Source organism: Peromyscus leucopus, chromosome 12, assembly GCF_004664715.2.
Source record: "Peromyscus leucopus breed LL Stock chromosome 12, UCI_PerLeu_2.1, whole genome shotgun sequence".
In the NCBI taxonomy this organism is placed as follows: Eukaryota; Metazoa; Chordata; class Mammalia; order Rodentia; family Cricetidae; genus Peromyscus; species Peromyscus leucopus.
In genome coordinates, this window is record NC_051073.1 from 60,065,944 (window position 1) to 60,081,941 (window position 15,998).

At 44.7% G+C, this 15,998-nt stretch overlaps 1 protein-coding gene across 1 annotated transcript in view; it reads left to right on the forward strand.

The window, feature by feature from the left end:
• Positions 1-15,998, forward strand: part of Slc49a4 (solute carrier family 49 member 4) — a 79,317-nt gene that overhangs the window by 52,621 nt on the left and 10,698 nt on the right. The window contains exon 7 of the mRNA XM_028886312.2: positions 1,195-1,322. Coding sequence (XP_028742145.1) covers positions 1,195-1,322 — 128 coding nt within the window. The remainder of the gene's footprint in view (positions 1-1,194; positions 1,323-15,998) is intronic.

Sequence of the window (15,998 nt, forward strand, 5' to 3'; positions counted from 1 at the left end):
TCCAGACAGTTGTGAGCTGCCGTGTGGTTACTGGGAATTGAACTCAGGTCCTCTGGAAGAGCAGTCAGTGCTCTTAACTGCTGAGCCATCTCTCCAGCTCTGGGGTGGGGGACATTTTTATTAGGCTGCAGGATCTTTCCAGAGTACATAGAAATTTCTCCTGTGAAGAAAGCAACCCTGTCACTAACCAAGCAGCCCATTCTTCCCACCAGTAGGTGGCGGCAGCTAGTTCATGTAGATTGAGGAAAAGAGTAGTAAGTTTTGAAGATCTGAAATGCTATAAAACTCCCAGCTTTATGGGATAATATCCACCACCACCGCCCCGACTGATTTTCAGGTCTCATTTGTGGCCCAGGCTGGTCTTGAATGCTCCCTCCTCCTACCTCGGCTTCCTGAGTGCTAGGATTACAGCCAGATGTTGCCACAGCTCAGGCTGTATTCTTGCTCTTAGAAAGTTTAATAAGAAGACATGAAATAAACAAATGCAAAAACCAAACAATTTCCAACAAGAAAGTTGATATAGGGATATAAACAGAATGCAGGGCCACCGTGGGGAGCACTTGCTTGAGCATGGAGGGCCATGTTGAACAAGACCTGGATAAGTGGAGAAATGAGTGGGAGTGAGTGTGTGAGGATCTGGGTGTTAGTATTACCAGCAGAAAGACAGCTACAAGCAAGTACTAAAGCTAACCCCTGCTGTGAGAACCAGCCTTAGCATGGATGAGAACAGAAAACAGTATCCAACCGGAAATGGGTGGGGGTGGGGATGGAGGGATGTGGGGGCAGAGCAGGGCCAGGGTCACATGGACCACAGGATCTGTGGAGGCATTTGTGTGCATTCTTTGAGTGTGAGTTTTGGAAGAGCCATCTTTGCACATCAGTGTCAAGTAAAACTGGGCTAATGTGTATTCATTTTAGGATATTTAGAAAGTATAAAAGTCAATTTAAAAATTCAAACTCTGTTCTGTGAACTGTAGGCTCCAAACAAATTATGTTTTACAGTTTGTAGGAGGAAAATAAGTTATTATTAAGTAACATCCTAGACACAAGGAAAGAAGTAAATAAATATTTATAACTGGCATTGAGAACTAAGCAAGGAAAAATCAAGTAATAGTTGCTTAAACAAAGTATGTTGCTAATTTAAATAATACTGAAGAGTCTAGCTGGGATTAATGAAATATTGTTTCTGTTCAGGTTTGCAGATTTTATCCGGGGTATGCTGAAACTAATTCTTCTCCTCCTGTTTTCTGGGGCTACACTGTCCTCCACGTGGTTCACCCTGACCTGTCTAAACAGCATCACGCACTTGCCTTTGACAACAGGTGAGGACAGGTTGTGTTTGAGCTTGGGGTAAATATTGTCAGTTTACAGAAGTATGTGTACTCTGACAGTAAGTAGGCCCTCACCTTGCTGTCTGTAATTGTTCAGTATAGAGAGGCAGGCTCTGGTAGTGCTTCCATTGGCAAAGTGCCTGTGGGTAGGCACAGGACCTGAGATCAGATCCAATAACCTGCACAAAATGGTGAGGGTGAAGGGCTAGAGACATGACTCAGCTCTTGCAGAGAGCTCAAGATCGGTTCCCGACAGGCATGTCAGGTGGCTCACATGTGACTCCAGCTCCCAAGGACCAGCACTTCTGGCCTCCGAGGGTAGTTGAACTCGTGTACATACCCATGCCTATGTGTTTTGTTTTGGTTTTTGTTAAAGGCTGGGGGCTTAGGTAAGGCAGACCCATATAACTTCCTGGGACTTCAGGTTCAGTGACAGACCTTGTATTAAAAAATAAAGAGGAAAGGAAAGACATCCCAAATCAACATCAGGTCTCCACATGCATATGAACTTGTGTACATGTGCAACTGCACACATACATGTACATAACACACACACACACACACACACACACACACACACAAACACACACACACATGAATGAAGAGGCTTCCCTTGTCCCATCATCATACCAACATCCCAGATAGGAAGAATCCAAGAAATAATTGAATTTTTTGCATAGGGAAGTGTCCTCTTTACATTATCTCATATAATGCTCATATACATGCTTTCATGTAAAACTCATACCAGAGCATAACATATTTTTATCCTGTTTATAATTGTTACTAAAAAGTACAGTCAAAGCAAAGCATGATTATATCTAAACTATACCTCAGTACAATTCTCTGACCTGGCCTGGTGCCTCAGTTTATACGGCGTTATCACACATCATCTATACAGAAGCATGATTTCTGGAAACGCCTTTTGGAAGCTACTGTATCCAGCTTACAATTGTGTAATTGACCGGAAATGTTTGTATTTGCTGTTATGCTTATTGTTATTACTAATATAAGTTTTGAATTTTCTGTTGTTGCTCTAGTAAGTTGCATAAATGTATTGGCTCCACAACAGCACCAAGGATTATCTTACATCCCCATAGAATGGAAAGCACTTCCCCAGGGGTCTGGGTTGAGAGCATCATGAGGACTCTTGGGAAGTCTCTTTCCCTCCCCGGGGGCTTTTTAGCATGCTGCAGCCCCCTTGACTTTGTTCACAGCTGGTCTGTGCCCTCCTGACCCGCCTCCTCTGTCTTCAGGGATCCTTGTCTCACATTGGGCCCACTCCGATAATCCAGGATAATCTCCCAATTTCAGATGCCATTTATTAGCAACCTTAGTTCCACCTCAGGCTTAATCCTCATTGCCCTGTAAGGTAACACATTGATAAATTCCAGAGAGGGAAACATCGATCTTCAGGGGAGAAAGGAATCATTCTGCTGGCCCCAGGGTCTTGTCCAGGTTCCTGTGATGGCTTACAGGGGAAGGCAAGGGACTCCATGACTGTTTCTTCCTCCCTTCTAATAAAATTGCTTAAGATGCAGGCTTCTTACTCATCTTACAAGTAATTTTTAGCCACCATGGATGAGGTGCTCAATTACAGGATTATTTATTGTGAAGTACATTGAGGGATTAATGTCATACCAGCATTTGATGAGTAGGAGTAAATTAGAATCTGAAGGCTTGAGGGGGGCCACTTGCCCAGCAGCAGTGGTTCCTTTTCTCCGGATAGCTTAGAATCTCTGCACACCCCACTTTGGATCTCTGCAGTCTGGAATTAGAACCAGGATCTGTACATCAGCAGCATCAGACTTTCACAGATAATCAGCAGTAGTGTAAGGCTACCAGACTGCCCCAGCCAGCATAGATGCCCCAGCAAACTCACAGGGGCCGCGCTGGGACTTGACTTCCGGTGGACTCCGCCGCAGCCTCCAGTCCCGGGACATTCCCACTGTCTGTAGACTGGGCTTCATTCGGATGCTGTTGGTGCTTTGGGAGGTTAGTTTTTCAGCAGCTGGTGTAGTAATGAGCAAGTGTCCACTAAACCGATCTGGAGCTTGAAATGAGGGTGGCGATATTCAGTGTGATCGGAAGTTCGGAGCTCTACACCTGCCCATCAGATGCACACACCTGTAGTGATTGAGGTCATTCTTTCGTCTGTGGACACTACTCTTTAAATGGCTGCTAAGTGGTCAGGACATACACACTTCTGACCTGTTTGCGTCTAAGTGTGTCGACAGCACACTTGTTAGTTATTTATTTTGGCCTTGGAAGCACCATTAAAAATTGATGCCGTACTGAGTAAGCATTAAGAACAGAGGCAGTGGGCTGGCGAGATGGCTCCATGGGTAAACATGCTGGCTGCCTAGACTCCCAACCTGAGTTCAAGCTCCAGGACCCACGTGGAGAAGCAGAGAGTTGCCTCTATATACATGAACCCATGTATACATACCTGTTAAATAAGTAAAAAAAATAAATCTAATTTTCCATGTACACACATTAAATAGATAAATAAATCTAATTTTTAGATTAAAAAATTAAAGTGTTTTTTTTTTAAAGAGGGAAAATGCTGGGAAGTAATTCAGCTCCTGCCCATTCTCCATCAGCCCTCTCAAGTGTGAAGTCCAGTTGTCCAGTATAATAATTAGACGCTGACTAAAAATCTGTGACTGTTTATATACCAGTGTTGTATGTGGTGTTTCAAACAGTTCCGCAAGTGTGCCCAGTCAGATTTCTTTTTAAGTTTATTTAATTGTATGTGTATGGCTCTTTTGCTTGCTGTATGTCTGTGCACCACATGCATGCAGTTCCCATGGAGGCCAGAAGAGGTCATCAGAGCCCCTGGAACTGGAGTTACAGACAGTTGTGAGCTGCCCTGTGGGTGCTGGGAATCAAACCTGGGTTCTCTGGAAGAGCAGCCAGTGTTTTTAACTGCTGAGCCATCTCTCCAGCCCGTTGGCCCAGATTTTCTTCTTTTACTTCATTCTGGTATAGTTTAGCAATTGGGCAGCATTCAGATGCAACCATTTTGGTTTCCAGCTCCTCTCATCCATGGGATTACATGCAGATTTTTTTTTTTTATGATCTCCTAGAGAAGTCAGTATCTGTGACACTTTACAAAAACACCATCACGAGTGCTTGATGACACCTGTTGGTTATTCATAAGACAGTGCAACTGTCAAGTTCAGGTGGGCTTCATCTCTGAGCGGAAGTGTTGGAGGGAATTTAATTTTTACATCTGCTTTTGTCTGGATTGGTGTAGTGAGTGTATCTGTCTTTTATAGTCAGGCAGAATATATTTGAAAACTGTACGTCTTTTTAATCTTGCACGTGTGATTGACCTGATCAAGACTATGTTTTTCCAGTCTGTGGTTGAAAAGAATTCTGCTGGGCAGGAAGTGAAGCAGCAGATTTCTAAACTAATCACAGCTGGATTGAAAGGCTGAATTTGATATGCCCATCTTTTTATTTTGTTTTGTTTTTGTTATTTGAGACAGGGTTTCTCTGTGTAGCTCTGGGTGTCCTGGAACTCACTCCGTAGACCAGGCTGGCCTCGAACTCAGAGATCTGCCTGCCTCTGCCTCCCGAATGTTGGGATTAAAGGTGTGAGCCACCACGCCCGGCTTGATGTACCCATCTTAACAACCAGGAGAATGTTCACCATACTTACGTGATGATATTTATATAAATTTTACGTTGTTTTCAGTTGAAGGTCAGTTTTTCAATGTCACAATTCCTAAAAGACGGTTTTTAACTTAGATAGCCCCGAGTTAAGTTAACTAGCTGTGCCGAACCCCCCCCCCCCACAGTGCCACAGCTTTTCTTGTTCCACACTGAGTGGCACTTAGCCTGCTCTGAGTGAATCCCGCCCTCCTTGCCAGGTGGATAATCTGGAGCATGGATTTGGGTCTCATCAACTCCGTCCCCAGCCTTGTACCTGCGAAGGGAGACGGGGAGGGACTCTTACCTCATCCTGAGCCTCAGTAGACAGAACTTCCGGGCTGCAGGAGTCAGCGGCGCTGTCACTCTTTGTCATTCAGCACAAGCTGCTGGGAAGCCAAAGGGCACGTTTTAATGGAACAGCGGGAATTTTAATAAATCTATCACAGATGCTCCCTCTGCCTTTGTAAAAATCGGACCTAATTCATTTTAAGTCAGAAAGGTTCCACGAAGGGGAATTTACTACAGAATCTAATTATGGACCCATCTAGACCTTGAAGTCAATATTTAAAGTCAGTAATGGCAAATTCGTGTTTCTTTTTAGTGGTCATTCTTAGTCAGGAGATGAGTTGTCCTCTTGCCTAGCATGCTTAGTACTTCTCTTAGGGGTTTTTTAAGTCAGGAGAATCTCCAGGAAAAGCATGTGAAACAGTCATGCTACAAAGCAGTGCTGTGGCCAGAACAGGCAGCAGCACCTGTAACTCCAGTTCCTGGAGACTGTTTGGCCCGCAGCTCGGCCGTCTTTGTGTCTGTGCGCTCCGCTGTTCCAGGAGGAACAGAATCATCTAAGAGCGTTTTCCTCAGAGCGTCCTCATCACTAAACAGTGCCTAGTGTGTCCACGGAACTGTGGACATAATAAGCTAAAGGCCAGTTAAGTTTTCTCGCCCCTGTCTCATGACAACCTTATTAGTCTTCATGTAGTCTACCCCTCGTGATAGATACTGTGTTGTCTGCTCTGCAGAAGGAAAACTGGGTCACGGCATTGTCTCTGAAGGCACAAGGGTTGATATATGCACTTGCTTACACACATCCTCTGGGAGGCTGTCAGCAGTATGCATTTTTTTTCCTCTTAGGAAAACTTAGTATTTAAAATTCCATTATTAATTAACTGAAGTATTTACAATGGGTCAAATAAATAACTTCATGACTAGATAACGTGAGCTTCAAAATCTTGAGGCTTTTGCTGTAAACAAAACGATGCAAGCACATTATTCACCTGACCTGAGAATGAGATGTCTAGCCCTGTTAGATACACCTCACACGGTCATTTTTTACTGAACAGATGAACGCTTGGAAAATGGCATTTTGAAAAATGTTAGCACTTTTGCGTTGAGTTTGCTGAAACAATATAATTTGACTGTTTGACAGAAGTTGCCTTGGGAGCGATTATTCATCTAATTTCATCTCAGCTTACGAGAACGGGTGTGATGGTGCTACCTAGCAAGTCCGGGGTGAAGCTGGAGGGAAGGTGTCCTGCTGGACAGACGCCCCTTAGAGCAGTAGCAGACCACAGGTTAGCTTCAGCGTTACCTCAAGAAAGGAAGCATTCCCGGCTGTTGAAAGGCGTGTGACATGTAGACCAGGGAGTAAGCTGCTTCATTTCCATGCGTTTTGTCTTTATTCAGGTAATTATTCCCATTTTAATAACACACAAAAAGTAAAAGCGTACACATTCCCCCTCCAACTATGCCCCATTTTAATAGCATGCAGAAATTAAAAGCATACCCACAGCCCCTCATAGAGTAATGAATATGATTTTTAAACATTTTTAAAGAGATAGGTGATTTGAAGCTTTCAGGAAGTAAGACAGAAAAGAATAACTCAATCTTTTCAGTTTTGTTGCTTAAAAGTGACTCTTACTCGTGGACATTAGTTACAGCTCAGAAAAGGCAGGTAGACTATGAATTAAAAGATGGACTTGGGAAGCTTCTGGGCATAACAGTTGTAAGAGCTGGGGAGGTAGCTCAGTGTAGAAAACGTGCCCCAATAGTGTGAGAACCCAGATTTGCAACCCCAGAACCCAGGTGAAGGAGCCTGGGGCAGCTGTGTAGGTCTGTAACCCCATGCTCCACAGCCAGGGGGGTGGGGGGGGGAGGCAGAGACAGGAGAAGCCCTGGACACTCAGGGCCAGCTCTCCTGGCCTACGCCTTTCTCCAGCAGATGGAACGGGAGTACTAACCCCCAAGTTGTCCTCAGACACCCACATGTGCACTGTGACACAAACACCCATGTGTATGTGCTGTGTGCACACACAAAGGGTGCTTTAAAACTGATTTCTTAAAGTAATAGAATGCTCAAAGGATCTACTGAAGAAGATCATGTAATATTTATTCTGTGGAAATGTTCAAGAGAAATAAGTCTTGGGCAGAATTGTGTGTCTGGCGGGAGGAAGGCAGTCAGTCAGCGCTCATGATTTAATAGTACACTGCCTTCTTCAGACCCGTAAATAATTTGGTGGATCTGGAAAGTGTCTGATAAACCTACATGCTGGTATCGTTTCACGACCAGTCTCCAAGCCCACTCTTTCAAGGATTATTTGTTGTGCTTCATTTCTGCAAGATAATTACTTTGCCTTTCAGCCATACAGAACTGTAAACATAGCGCGAACCGTCAATTTTTATGGGACTAAAGTATGCCAGCAAAGAGGCTAAACAAGGGTGTCTGCAAATTAACAGCACTGAAGGAAATCATAGTCGCTAATGAGATCGCACCCCGGATTCCCATCCTCATCTGGGCCAGTCTCATGGACCACATGCTCAATTTTCAGGAGATTATGAGGGCTGCAGCAGTTACTTTGTAGGGAGAAAGAGTTGCAGCTCAGTGATGGAGAACCAGAGAGCCAGGCCTGGTGACACACACCTAGAACCCCGCTACGTGGGAGGCTGGAGCAGGAGGGAGGGTCATAAGTTCGTTGCTCATCTGGGCTGTAAAGTGTGTCTGTCTGTCTGTCTGGATGCGGTTTTGTGTTTTGTTCTCAGGATTGATTTTTATGTGTATATGGGTATGTACATGTGAGTGCAAGTATTCACGGAGACCAGAGAGTTCTGGAATTATAGACGGTTGTTAGCCATCCTTCATGGGTCTTGGGAACCGAATTGGGGTCCTTACAAGAGCAGTACGTGCTGTTAGGCACTGAGCTATCTCTCCAGCCCCTGTGGGGGTGTTTTGTTCTGTATGTTCAGCCTGCTCCAAATCTGTGGGGAGAAAAGTATGTAGACAGCATCGGGGTGTTCCCATGTACTGCCCGCCGTTTCTCTTCCATGTGTCTTTATTTCCAAAGGAGGAGTTGTCATTTACAAGTTTCCTTTAGACAGGAAAACAGGGACAGCTCTAGTAAAGGTGTAATCTAGTAATTGTCAACCGTCTTTCCCAGCTTTATCCTGAAATAAAAGTTCTGTCAGTGTGCACCATAAGAAAACCTACTTATAAAGTGTATTCATATCCTAAACCTACACTTTAGAGAAATTCCCCAACTCTCTTAAGGTAATTCATAGTAAATTTTCTTTGTTTTACATGTTTATATCTTATTTTCTTTGTTTATTTTTTTCCTTTGTTTTTTTTTTCAGGCCAGGGTTTCTCTGTGTAGCCCTAGCTATCCTGGAACTCACTTTGTAACCCAGGCTGGCCTCGAACTCACAGAGATCCACCTACCTCTGCCTCCTGAGTGCCAGGATTAAAGACATGCACCAGCACTGCCCGGCTCTCTTCTTTCCTTTTTTTTTTTTTTCAATTTAATTTTATTTATGTATTTTTTTTAAGGTATGAATGCTCTGCCTGCATGTATGCCTGCAGGCCAGAAGAAGGCATCAGATCCCATTACAGACAGTTGTGAGCCACCATGTGGGTGCTGGGAATTGAACTCAGGACCTCTGGAAGAGCAGCCAGTGCTCCTAATGGCTGAGCCATCTCTCCAGCCTGCTTTTTTATTTCTTAATAAAACTGTAAACAAATCTCGGTTGCTCTTGTCTATCTAGGAGCACCATAAGAGTTTGTTTTTTTACATTCTGGTAAATACCTTCTTGCCAAATGAGTTAAAATTGGTCACTGATCTGCTTAAATGAACTTTACCTGTCTGGTACAGTATATCATTGAATAAGTGAACCTTGGGGCTGGAGAGCCGGCTCAGTAGTTAGGAACGTACTGTGCTCTTGCAGGGGATTGGAATTTGGTCCTCAGCATCCCCAGGGCCTCTCACACTTTCCTGTAATTCTGCTCCAGGGGGACCCCCAAGACTCTGCATGCGTGTGCACATAACCACACACACAATTAAGAATAATAAAAATTAAAACAATGAAGTAAATGAGCCTCATGCTGGAGATGTTGCTTAGTTGGTCGAATGCCTGCCTGGTGTCCATGTGGCCCTAGGTCCATTCCAGCCCCACATGTTCTGGGTGTGATGGTTCATGCCTGGAGGCAGGAGGGCCAGAAGCTCAAGGTCCTCCTCAGCTGCATAGCCAGTTCAAGGCCACCTGAGCACCTTGACACCCACCCCGTCTCAAAGAAAAAATAAGATAAAATTCAAGTGGAATCTCTTCTGTAGCTTTTCCGATGTACCGTTATCTGATGGCAAGTTGCATCTCTCCCACAGGGGACTCATAATCTGTGCAAGCCGCCCCCCTCCCTCATGTTAGTGGGCCTCAGCCTCTGGAGGCATCCACCATGTCTGCCATGGCAACACACCACCGACCTGGTCCCTTTGGTCTCAGCTTCCCTAGTGTTTTGGGGTCTTCCTTAAAACATTGCTAGGATGGGGCCTGTGAGATGGTTCACCAAGTAAAGGCACTTGTCATGGGGGGCCGGGGGGACCTACCTAAAGGGGAGGGAGGGAACTGATTCTACAGAGTTCTCCTCATACAGACTTAACAATAGTAACATTCGTACGTGCGTCAGAACCCACGTGCTGGAGACAGAACTCAAGAGCGGTACACATTCTTAACCTCTGAGCCATCTCTCTAGCTCCTAATTTTTTTTTAAATTAAAAACAAAACATCCCTGGATCTGGTGTACCCACCTTCCTGCTGTGCGCACAGCCGGAGACCAGGCGGGCCTGGCTGCTTATGATCAGGCATGGAGTTACCTTCCTCACTGCTAGAAATGGCTGCCAAGCCAGGAGACAGCAGAGGAGTCATCTCCACAGGGTCTGTTTACTGCTGCAGCCTCGCAGCCCGCACGCACGCAATAGGCTCCTGACGACGGTTGGGAAGACAGGCTCAGACTAAGTTTCCCCTCGAAGATACTTAAGCAATCATTTGTGACCCACTCTGCAGATAGATGACGAAAATTCTTTTCATTTGTAACCCTGGGATGCTTTGCCTTCGGTTCTGTCAATCAGGCTCCGTGCAATCACTTCCAGCCTTGGCATTGAATGCAGATTGGAGGCCTAGGCCATGTGTATCAGTACTATTGAATAAAAAGTACCGACTGTTGGTGGCTCTCAGTCCGACCCGGTGGCGTGGTAGCAAACGAGCTACAGCCTGTAGGCCTGGACAGTATTATTGACACTGTTAGATAGGGATTCCTGGAGGTGGCGTGGGAGTAAGAGGAGGTCATCTTCTACAGAAGCAGACTTGTCCTCTAATCAGAACAGTGGCAGGCAGCTGTCTCTCCAGGAGAGTGGAGACTGCACAGGGGTTCAGGGGTTTATAGAGCAGAGAGCGGAACTGTCAGGTGGAACATTCCGTCTGCAGGGCAGTTCGCTGTGGTCTCAAAGTGATAAATACAGAGGGAGCTAATGACCTCCCACCTGAGGCGTTTGGGTCATTAACCCTTTACTGCGAATTTAACTTGTATCTAAACAAGTGGAGGGATTTGCTGCTGTTTTCTTTTCAAGACTTTAGTTTAATGTAAGACAGTAATTTACCTGCCCCAGAGAGTTGATAAGATGATCAAGTTTGGTAACATGTGAATGCCGACACAAAGTGCCACCAAATCTTCTAAGTCCAAAGTTACAAAGTTGCTGCTGGCCATATCGTCTTTGTTCTGTTTTTCAAGACAGGGTTTTTCTCTGTAGCCCAGGCTATCCTGGAAATCATTCTGTAGCTCAGAGATTCACCTGCCTCTGCCCCCCCTCCCCGAGTGCTGGGGTTCGAGGTGTGCGCCCCCATATCTGGTGTATAGAACCTATCTTGAGTCTCATTAGATGCTGACTGCAGCAGCTCTTGTTCTTACCTGATTTGGGAATTTTATTTTGTCTCTTATGGAAAGGGTCCCAAATAGACCAGGCTTGCCTCAAACTCACTAGATAGTCAAGGATGACCTTGAACGTCTGATCCTCCAGCCTCCACCTCTAGACTCTGGGGTCACAGTGTACGTGGCTGCACACGATTTATGCGGTGCTGGCAGCAAGCCCAGGCCTTTGCACATGCCAGGCAGCTCTTTGCCAACTAAGCCACACCCGGTCCTCGGGAATGTCTTCTGTAACTGCTAATGACCTAGTGCAGTGGCTCTGCACCCAAGGGTCTCGACCCCTGGGGCTGAACGGCCCTTTCGCAAGGGTCACCTCAGACCATCGGAAAACACAGATATTTATGTTATGATTCATAACAGTAACAAAATTACAGCTATGAAGTAGCAAGGAGAATAATTTTCTGGTTGGGGGTCACCACATGAGGAGCTGTATTAAAGGGTTGCAGCATTAGCAAGGCTGAGAACCACTGACCTTGGGGATTGTGTATTTTACTTGATGGAAATGTATTCATAGGTAGTTTTCTCCCTCTAAAGTTTAGTTATTTGGTTTGTCATGGGAATGAGTACTTCCAGGGCCGTGATTCAATTTATGTGACTAACATTCATCCATTTTAACTGTACTTGGTATTATACAGGATTTTTTTTTTCAGCTTAAACTGCAGACCCATGAAATCTTATTAGCTTTTTGGAAAAAATCTGCATCAGCGCTTCATTTGTGTTTGTTCTGCTAAATTACCTTGACGTTTTAATTGAAAGGCAGTTTATTCTAATTTTTGTCTTACTATTATAAAAAATCACGGAAATGTTTAATGATGGTGTAGTTTGAACCCTCTGTGGTGAGCAGGAAATTATCTTGTCTGCTTGACTTTGAATAGATGACACTCACTCACTGAATATATCAAGGCTGAACAGAAATTCAAGTGGAAATCGGATTCAGACTTCTAACAGTCCGCTTCCATGCCGCATGCCCCAGAACGCCCAGGAACGTATGTGTGGAATCACTGCGCTCACAGCTGTCTTCCCTGTTCCGATCAGGAAGGCACTCACTCAGCTCTGCCCTGTGTCATTTGTTTCCTGCTTTAGTTTCCGCAGCAGAAAATGATTGCAGCCTATCCATCCAGTGGTGTTTGTTTATTTTTTTAAGCCCCCTTAGTCATCATTTTTATGGTAATGGAAGGAACAAATACTGAGATTGATGAGATGGCTCAGAGGTAAAGAGCCCCTGCAGCTGTTGCAGGAGACCCCGGGGTTCCATTCCCAGCACCCACATGGGGCATTCCATAACCACCTGAAACTCCAGCTCCAGGGGACCCAGCATCCTCTTCTGGTTCCCTAGGTGTGCACACACACACACACCACATGTACAAACACATGCACACAAGTAAAAATAATCTGAACTGAGACTGAGTCAGCTGTGTTTTCACTAGTGGTCCTTGAAGTTATACCATCCATTTCTTCTACACATGACGTAGCCCCGTTTCTAATACGTGAAGTGGGACTTTTATGCTAGGATCCTGTACATGGTGACGGGCAGTGCTGGGGCTTTCTGAATCATAGAGCGAACAGACTCTAGGAAGTGAAGTCCTCTCGGTAGTCAGTGTTTATTTGTAAGGAAATTTCCCTCTTTTCAATAGATCAGATATACACATAGTAAAACAAACCACCACCAACAAAAAAACCCTAAAATTTAAATAATAGAAAAAGAAAGTAAAGTGCCATATTCCCACTCTACTGTGCCTCCGTCTCCCATTCCAGAGACAGCTCTATCACCAGTTTCTTCTGTGTTGTGGAAAATTCTAGACATTTATAATGTGTATGTATCTCTCTTTTTTCAGCTGTTTTTCATGTGTATATCTAGCAATATTCATATATACATGTTCCCTTGTTTTTAATGATCATATAGCAATACCTTTGCTTCAAGAACTTGGGAGATTGTTTAGTTTATTTTAGTTGTTGTTGTCAGTGGTGGCTTATTGCTGGGTTTTTTTTTTTTTTTTGTCTCATTTTGTTGAGACAGCTGGCCTTAAACTTGTGTGTGGCCCAGGAGGACCCTGAGTTCCAGATCTTCCTGTGTCACCAAGTGCTGGGGTTGCAGGCACGGGTCACCATGCCCAGGGCCTTGTATTAGAATGCTGTTAAAAGGTGGCACACAGCTTTCTCTTTCTAATTGATGTGTATATGCTTGTATGGGCGTGGGTTTGGGCATGAGTGAGTGCATATGCCTCTGTTGTCCAGAAGGGGGCTCTGATCTCCTGGAGCTGGAATTACAAGTGTGAGTGCTGATAGCTAAACTTGGGTCCTTTGCAAGGACAGTACGGGCTCTTAGTCTCTGGGTGTTTCTCCAACCCCATTTAGCTTGTCTTTAGTCTTTGCATATACTGCACACAGCATCTCAGTGACTGTCCTGTGTGTGTCTGTATCCACACAGATAGAGTGACAATTCTTTTGAGACTCCTTATGAGCATGGGCCAAGAGAGCTGCTTGGCCTTGAGGTTGTCTGACAAGGCCTGGCTTGTCTGAACACCACTCTTCAGGTGTATCCCAGGTGCATCTGGGTAGCAAGCTTGGTAAAAATCAATAGACTCTAAACCTCTCCTTTCGAGACCCTGTACCCGGTCCCCTTCCACTATGTACTACTCAGTGTATTTTTGTTTGCCATGTTGATTCTCTTGTATTGATCATGATTGTTTCAGTCATTATACTTTAATTTACCTGATTATAATCTTATGTAGGGACAGAGCTCCTTCAAAAATATAAACAGATTTTTGTGGGGGGTAGGGGGCTCTTTTTTTGTCTTGTTGTAGTTTGATTTGTTCTGTTTTGAAACAAGATCACGCTGTAACCCAAACTGTCTTGAGACCCTCCTTGGAGTCCAGGCTGGCTTTGAACTCAAATCCCCTGTCTCCAACTCCTGAGTGCTGGGTTTACAGACATGGGCATGGGTTTACAGACATGGGCCTGGGTTACAGACATGCGTCTGGTTACAGACATAAGCCAAAATGTTGAGATGGGAAGATTATTTCTAACCGTGTTCCTGAAACGTCTAATCCCACCAGTGTGCGATCCTGTGTTCAGTAGTAGAACTTGCTGGTCCCTACGAGCTGGACATGTTTTGTCATTTATTTCAGTACTGTTTCTGTTTTAAACCCTAGCTGATGTGTTCTTGGGTCAGTAGTCTTTTCTTCCCTGATTACCACTGACCAATCATTACGTGACTGTACATCGGAAACAGAATACACAATAAGAGCTACCAGTACTATTCCATCCCCAGGGCATCACATGAGTCCCACGTGAGTGGAGGATAGTGAAGGTGCGTGTAATTGACATCAGTCAATAGATAGTGAGCATGGGGGGGTTAGGTTGGGCTTTATTTCTACGGAGCTCTTGGGGTGAGGGTGCAGGGGGACTGGAGAAGTGGCTCAGTGGTTAAGAGCGCAGAGGATCTGAGTTGAGTTCTCAGCACCTATAACTCCAGCTCCAGAGGGATCCAGGACCTCTGGTACCCTGGGCATGTGTATTCATGAACAAATGTGTGTGCGCGTGTACGCGCGCACAAACACACACACACACACACTCACACACTCACACACTCACACACTCATTGGGAGAAAAATAAAACTATTATGAGCAGCAGGATGGCTCAGCTTGCCGCACAAGCCTGACAAACCCAAACCCATGTAAAGGCAGAAGGAGAGAACCACCTCCCAAGAAGCAGTCCTCTGCCCTCTACATGAGCTCCACGGCACTCACACCCACACAGACATCCTACACACATGCACAATGATGTGATGCATACAGTAGGAAAAAAGAGTCTCTTGAAAATGATGCCGTGTTTCTAATGGGGCAGCTTGACTGCTCATGTGACTAGAACGGGGCCACTGTTCCCCAGAGGTAGGGCTAGCTCTACGTCGTTCTTTTGCTCTCTAGCTTCCTATCTGTCTATGTCACAGAAATAAAGGGAAGCCAGAGCAGTTTCCAGCTGTCTATGTTGTTAGAAGACACTATTTTATAGTTTGGGGGAGCAGGCAGAGAAGCTAACCCAGGGACACCATTGTCCTCTTACCCCTGCGGTCCTATGGTAGACAGGTAATGATTCGAGTCGGCTGTGGTCGGTTCTGGTGCTTTGAAATGCCAAAATCTATGAGTGGTGTGGGAGAGATTCGGTTTAGGCTTTCACTCTGCAGCTTCTGTCCTTTTTTAAAAAAAAAAAAATTTATTTATTTATTTTGCTTTTTCAAGACAAGGTTTCTCTTTGTGTACCCCTGGCTGTCCTGGAACTATCTCTGTAGACCAGACTGGCCTCGAACTCATAGAGATCCACTTGTCTCTGCCTCTAGAGTGATGGGATTAAAGGTACTTGCCACTACCGCCTGGCTAGCAATTTTTTTCTTAATACAGCAAAAGTATTTTTATTTAACTTTAAACTTACAATATATTCTGTGCATTATTGCCAGCATATATCTTTATTAAAATATAGGTACATATTATAGCTCTTCTCCACTGGCCCTGTTTCATCTCCGAACTTGAATTAGTGAAAGTGTGTAGGCAGACAGGAGCCATGATAACTTTAGGACAGAGTGCTCTTCTCTAGGCGTTCATACAAGCATCAGAATGCACCCTTTTCCAGTGGATTCACTACAAAATAACGTTAGTAAGCTAACCTGCTAATCTGTGATCCTACCACCCTCCACACCTTTTAATTCTGTCTGTCTGTCTGTCTATCTACCTACCTATCTATCTATCTACCTCTCTCTATATATATATAT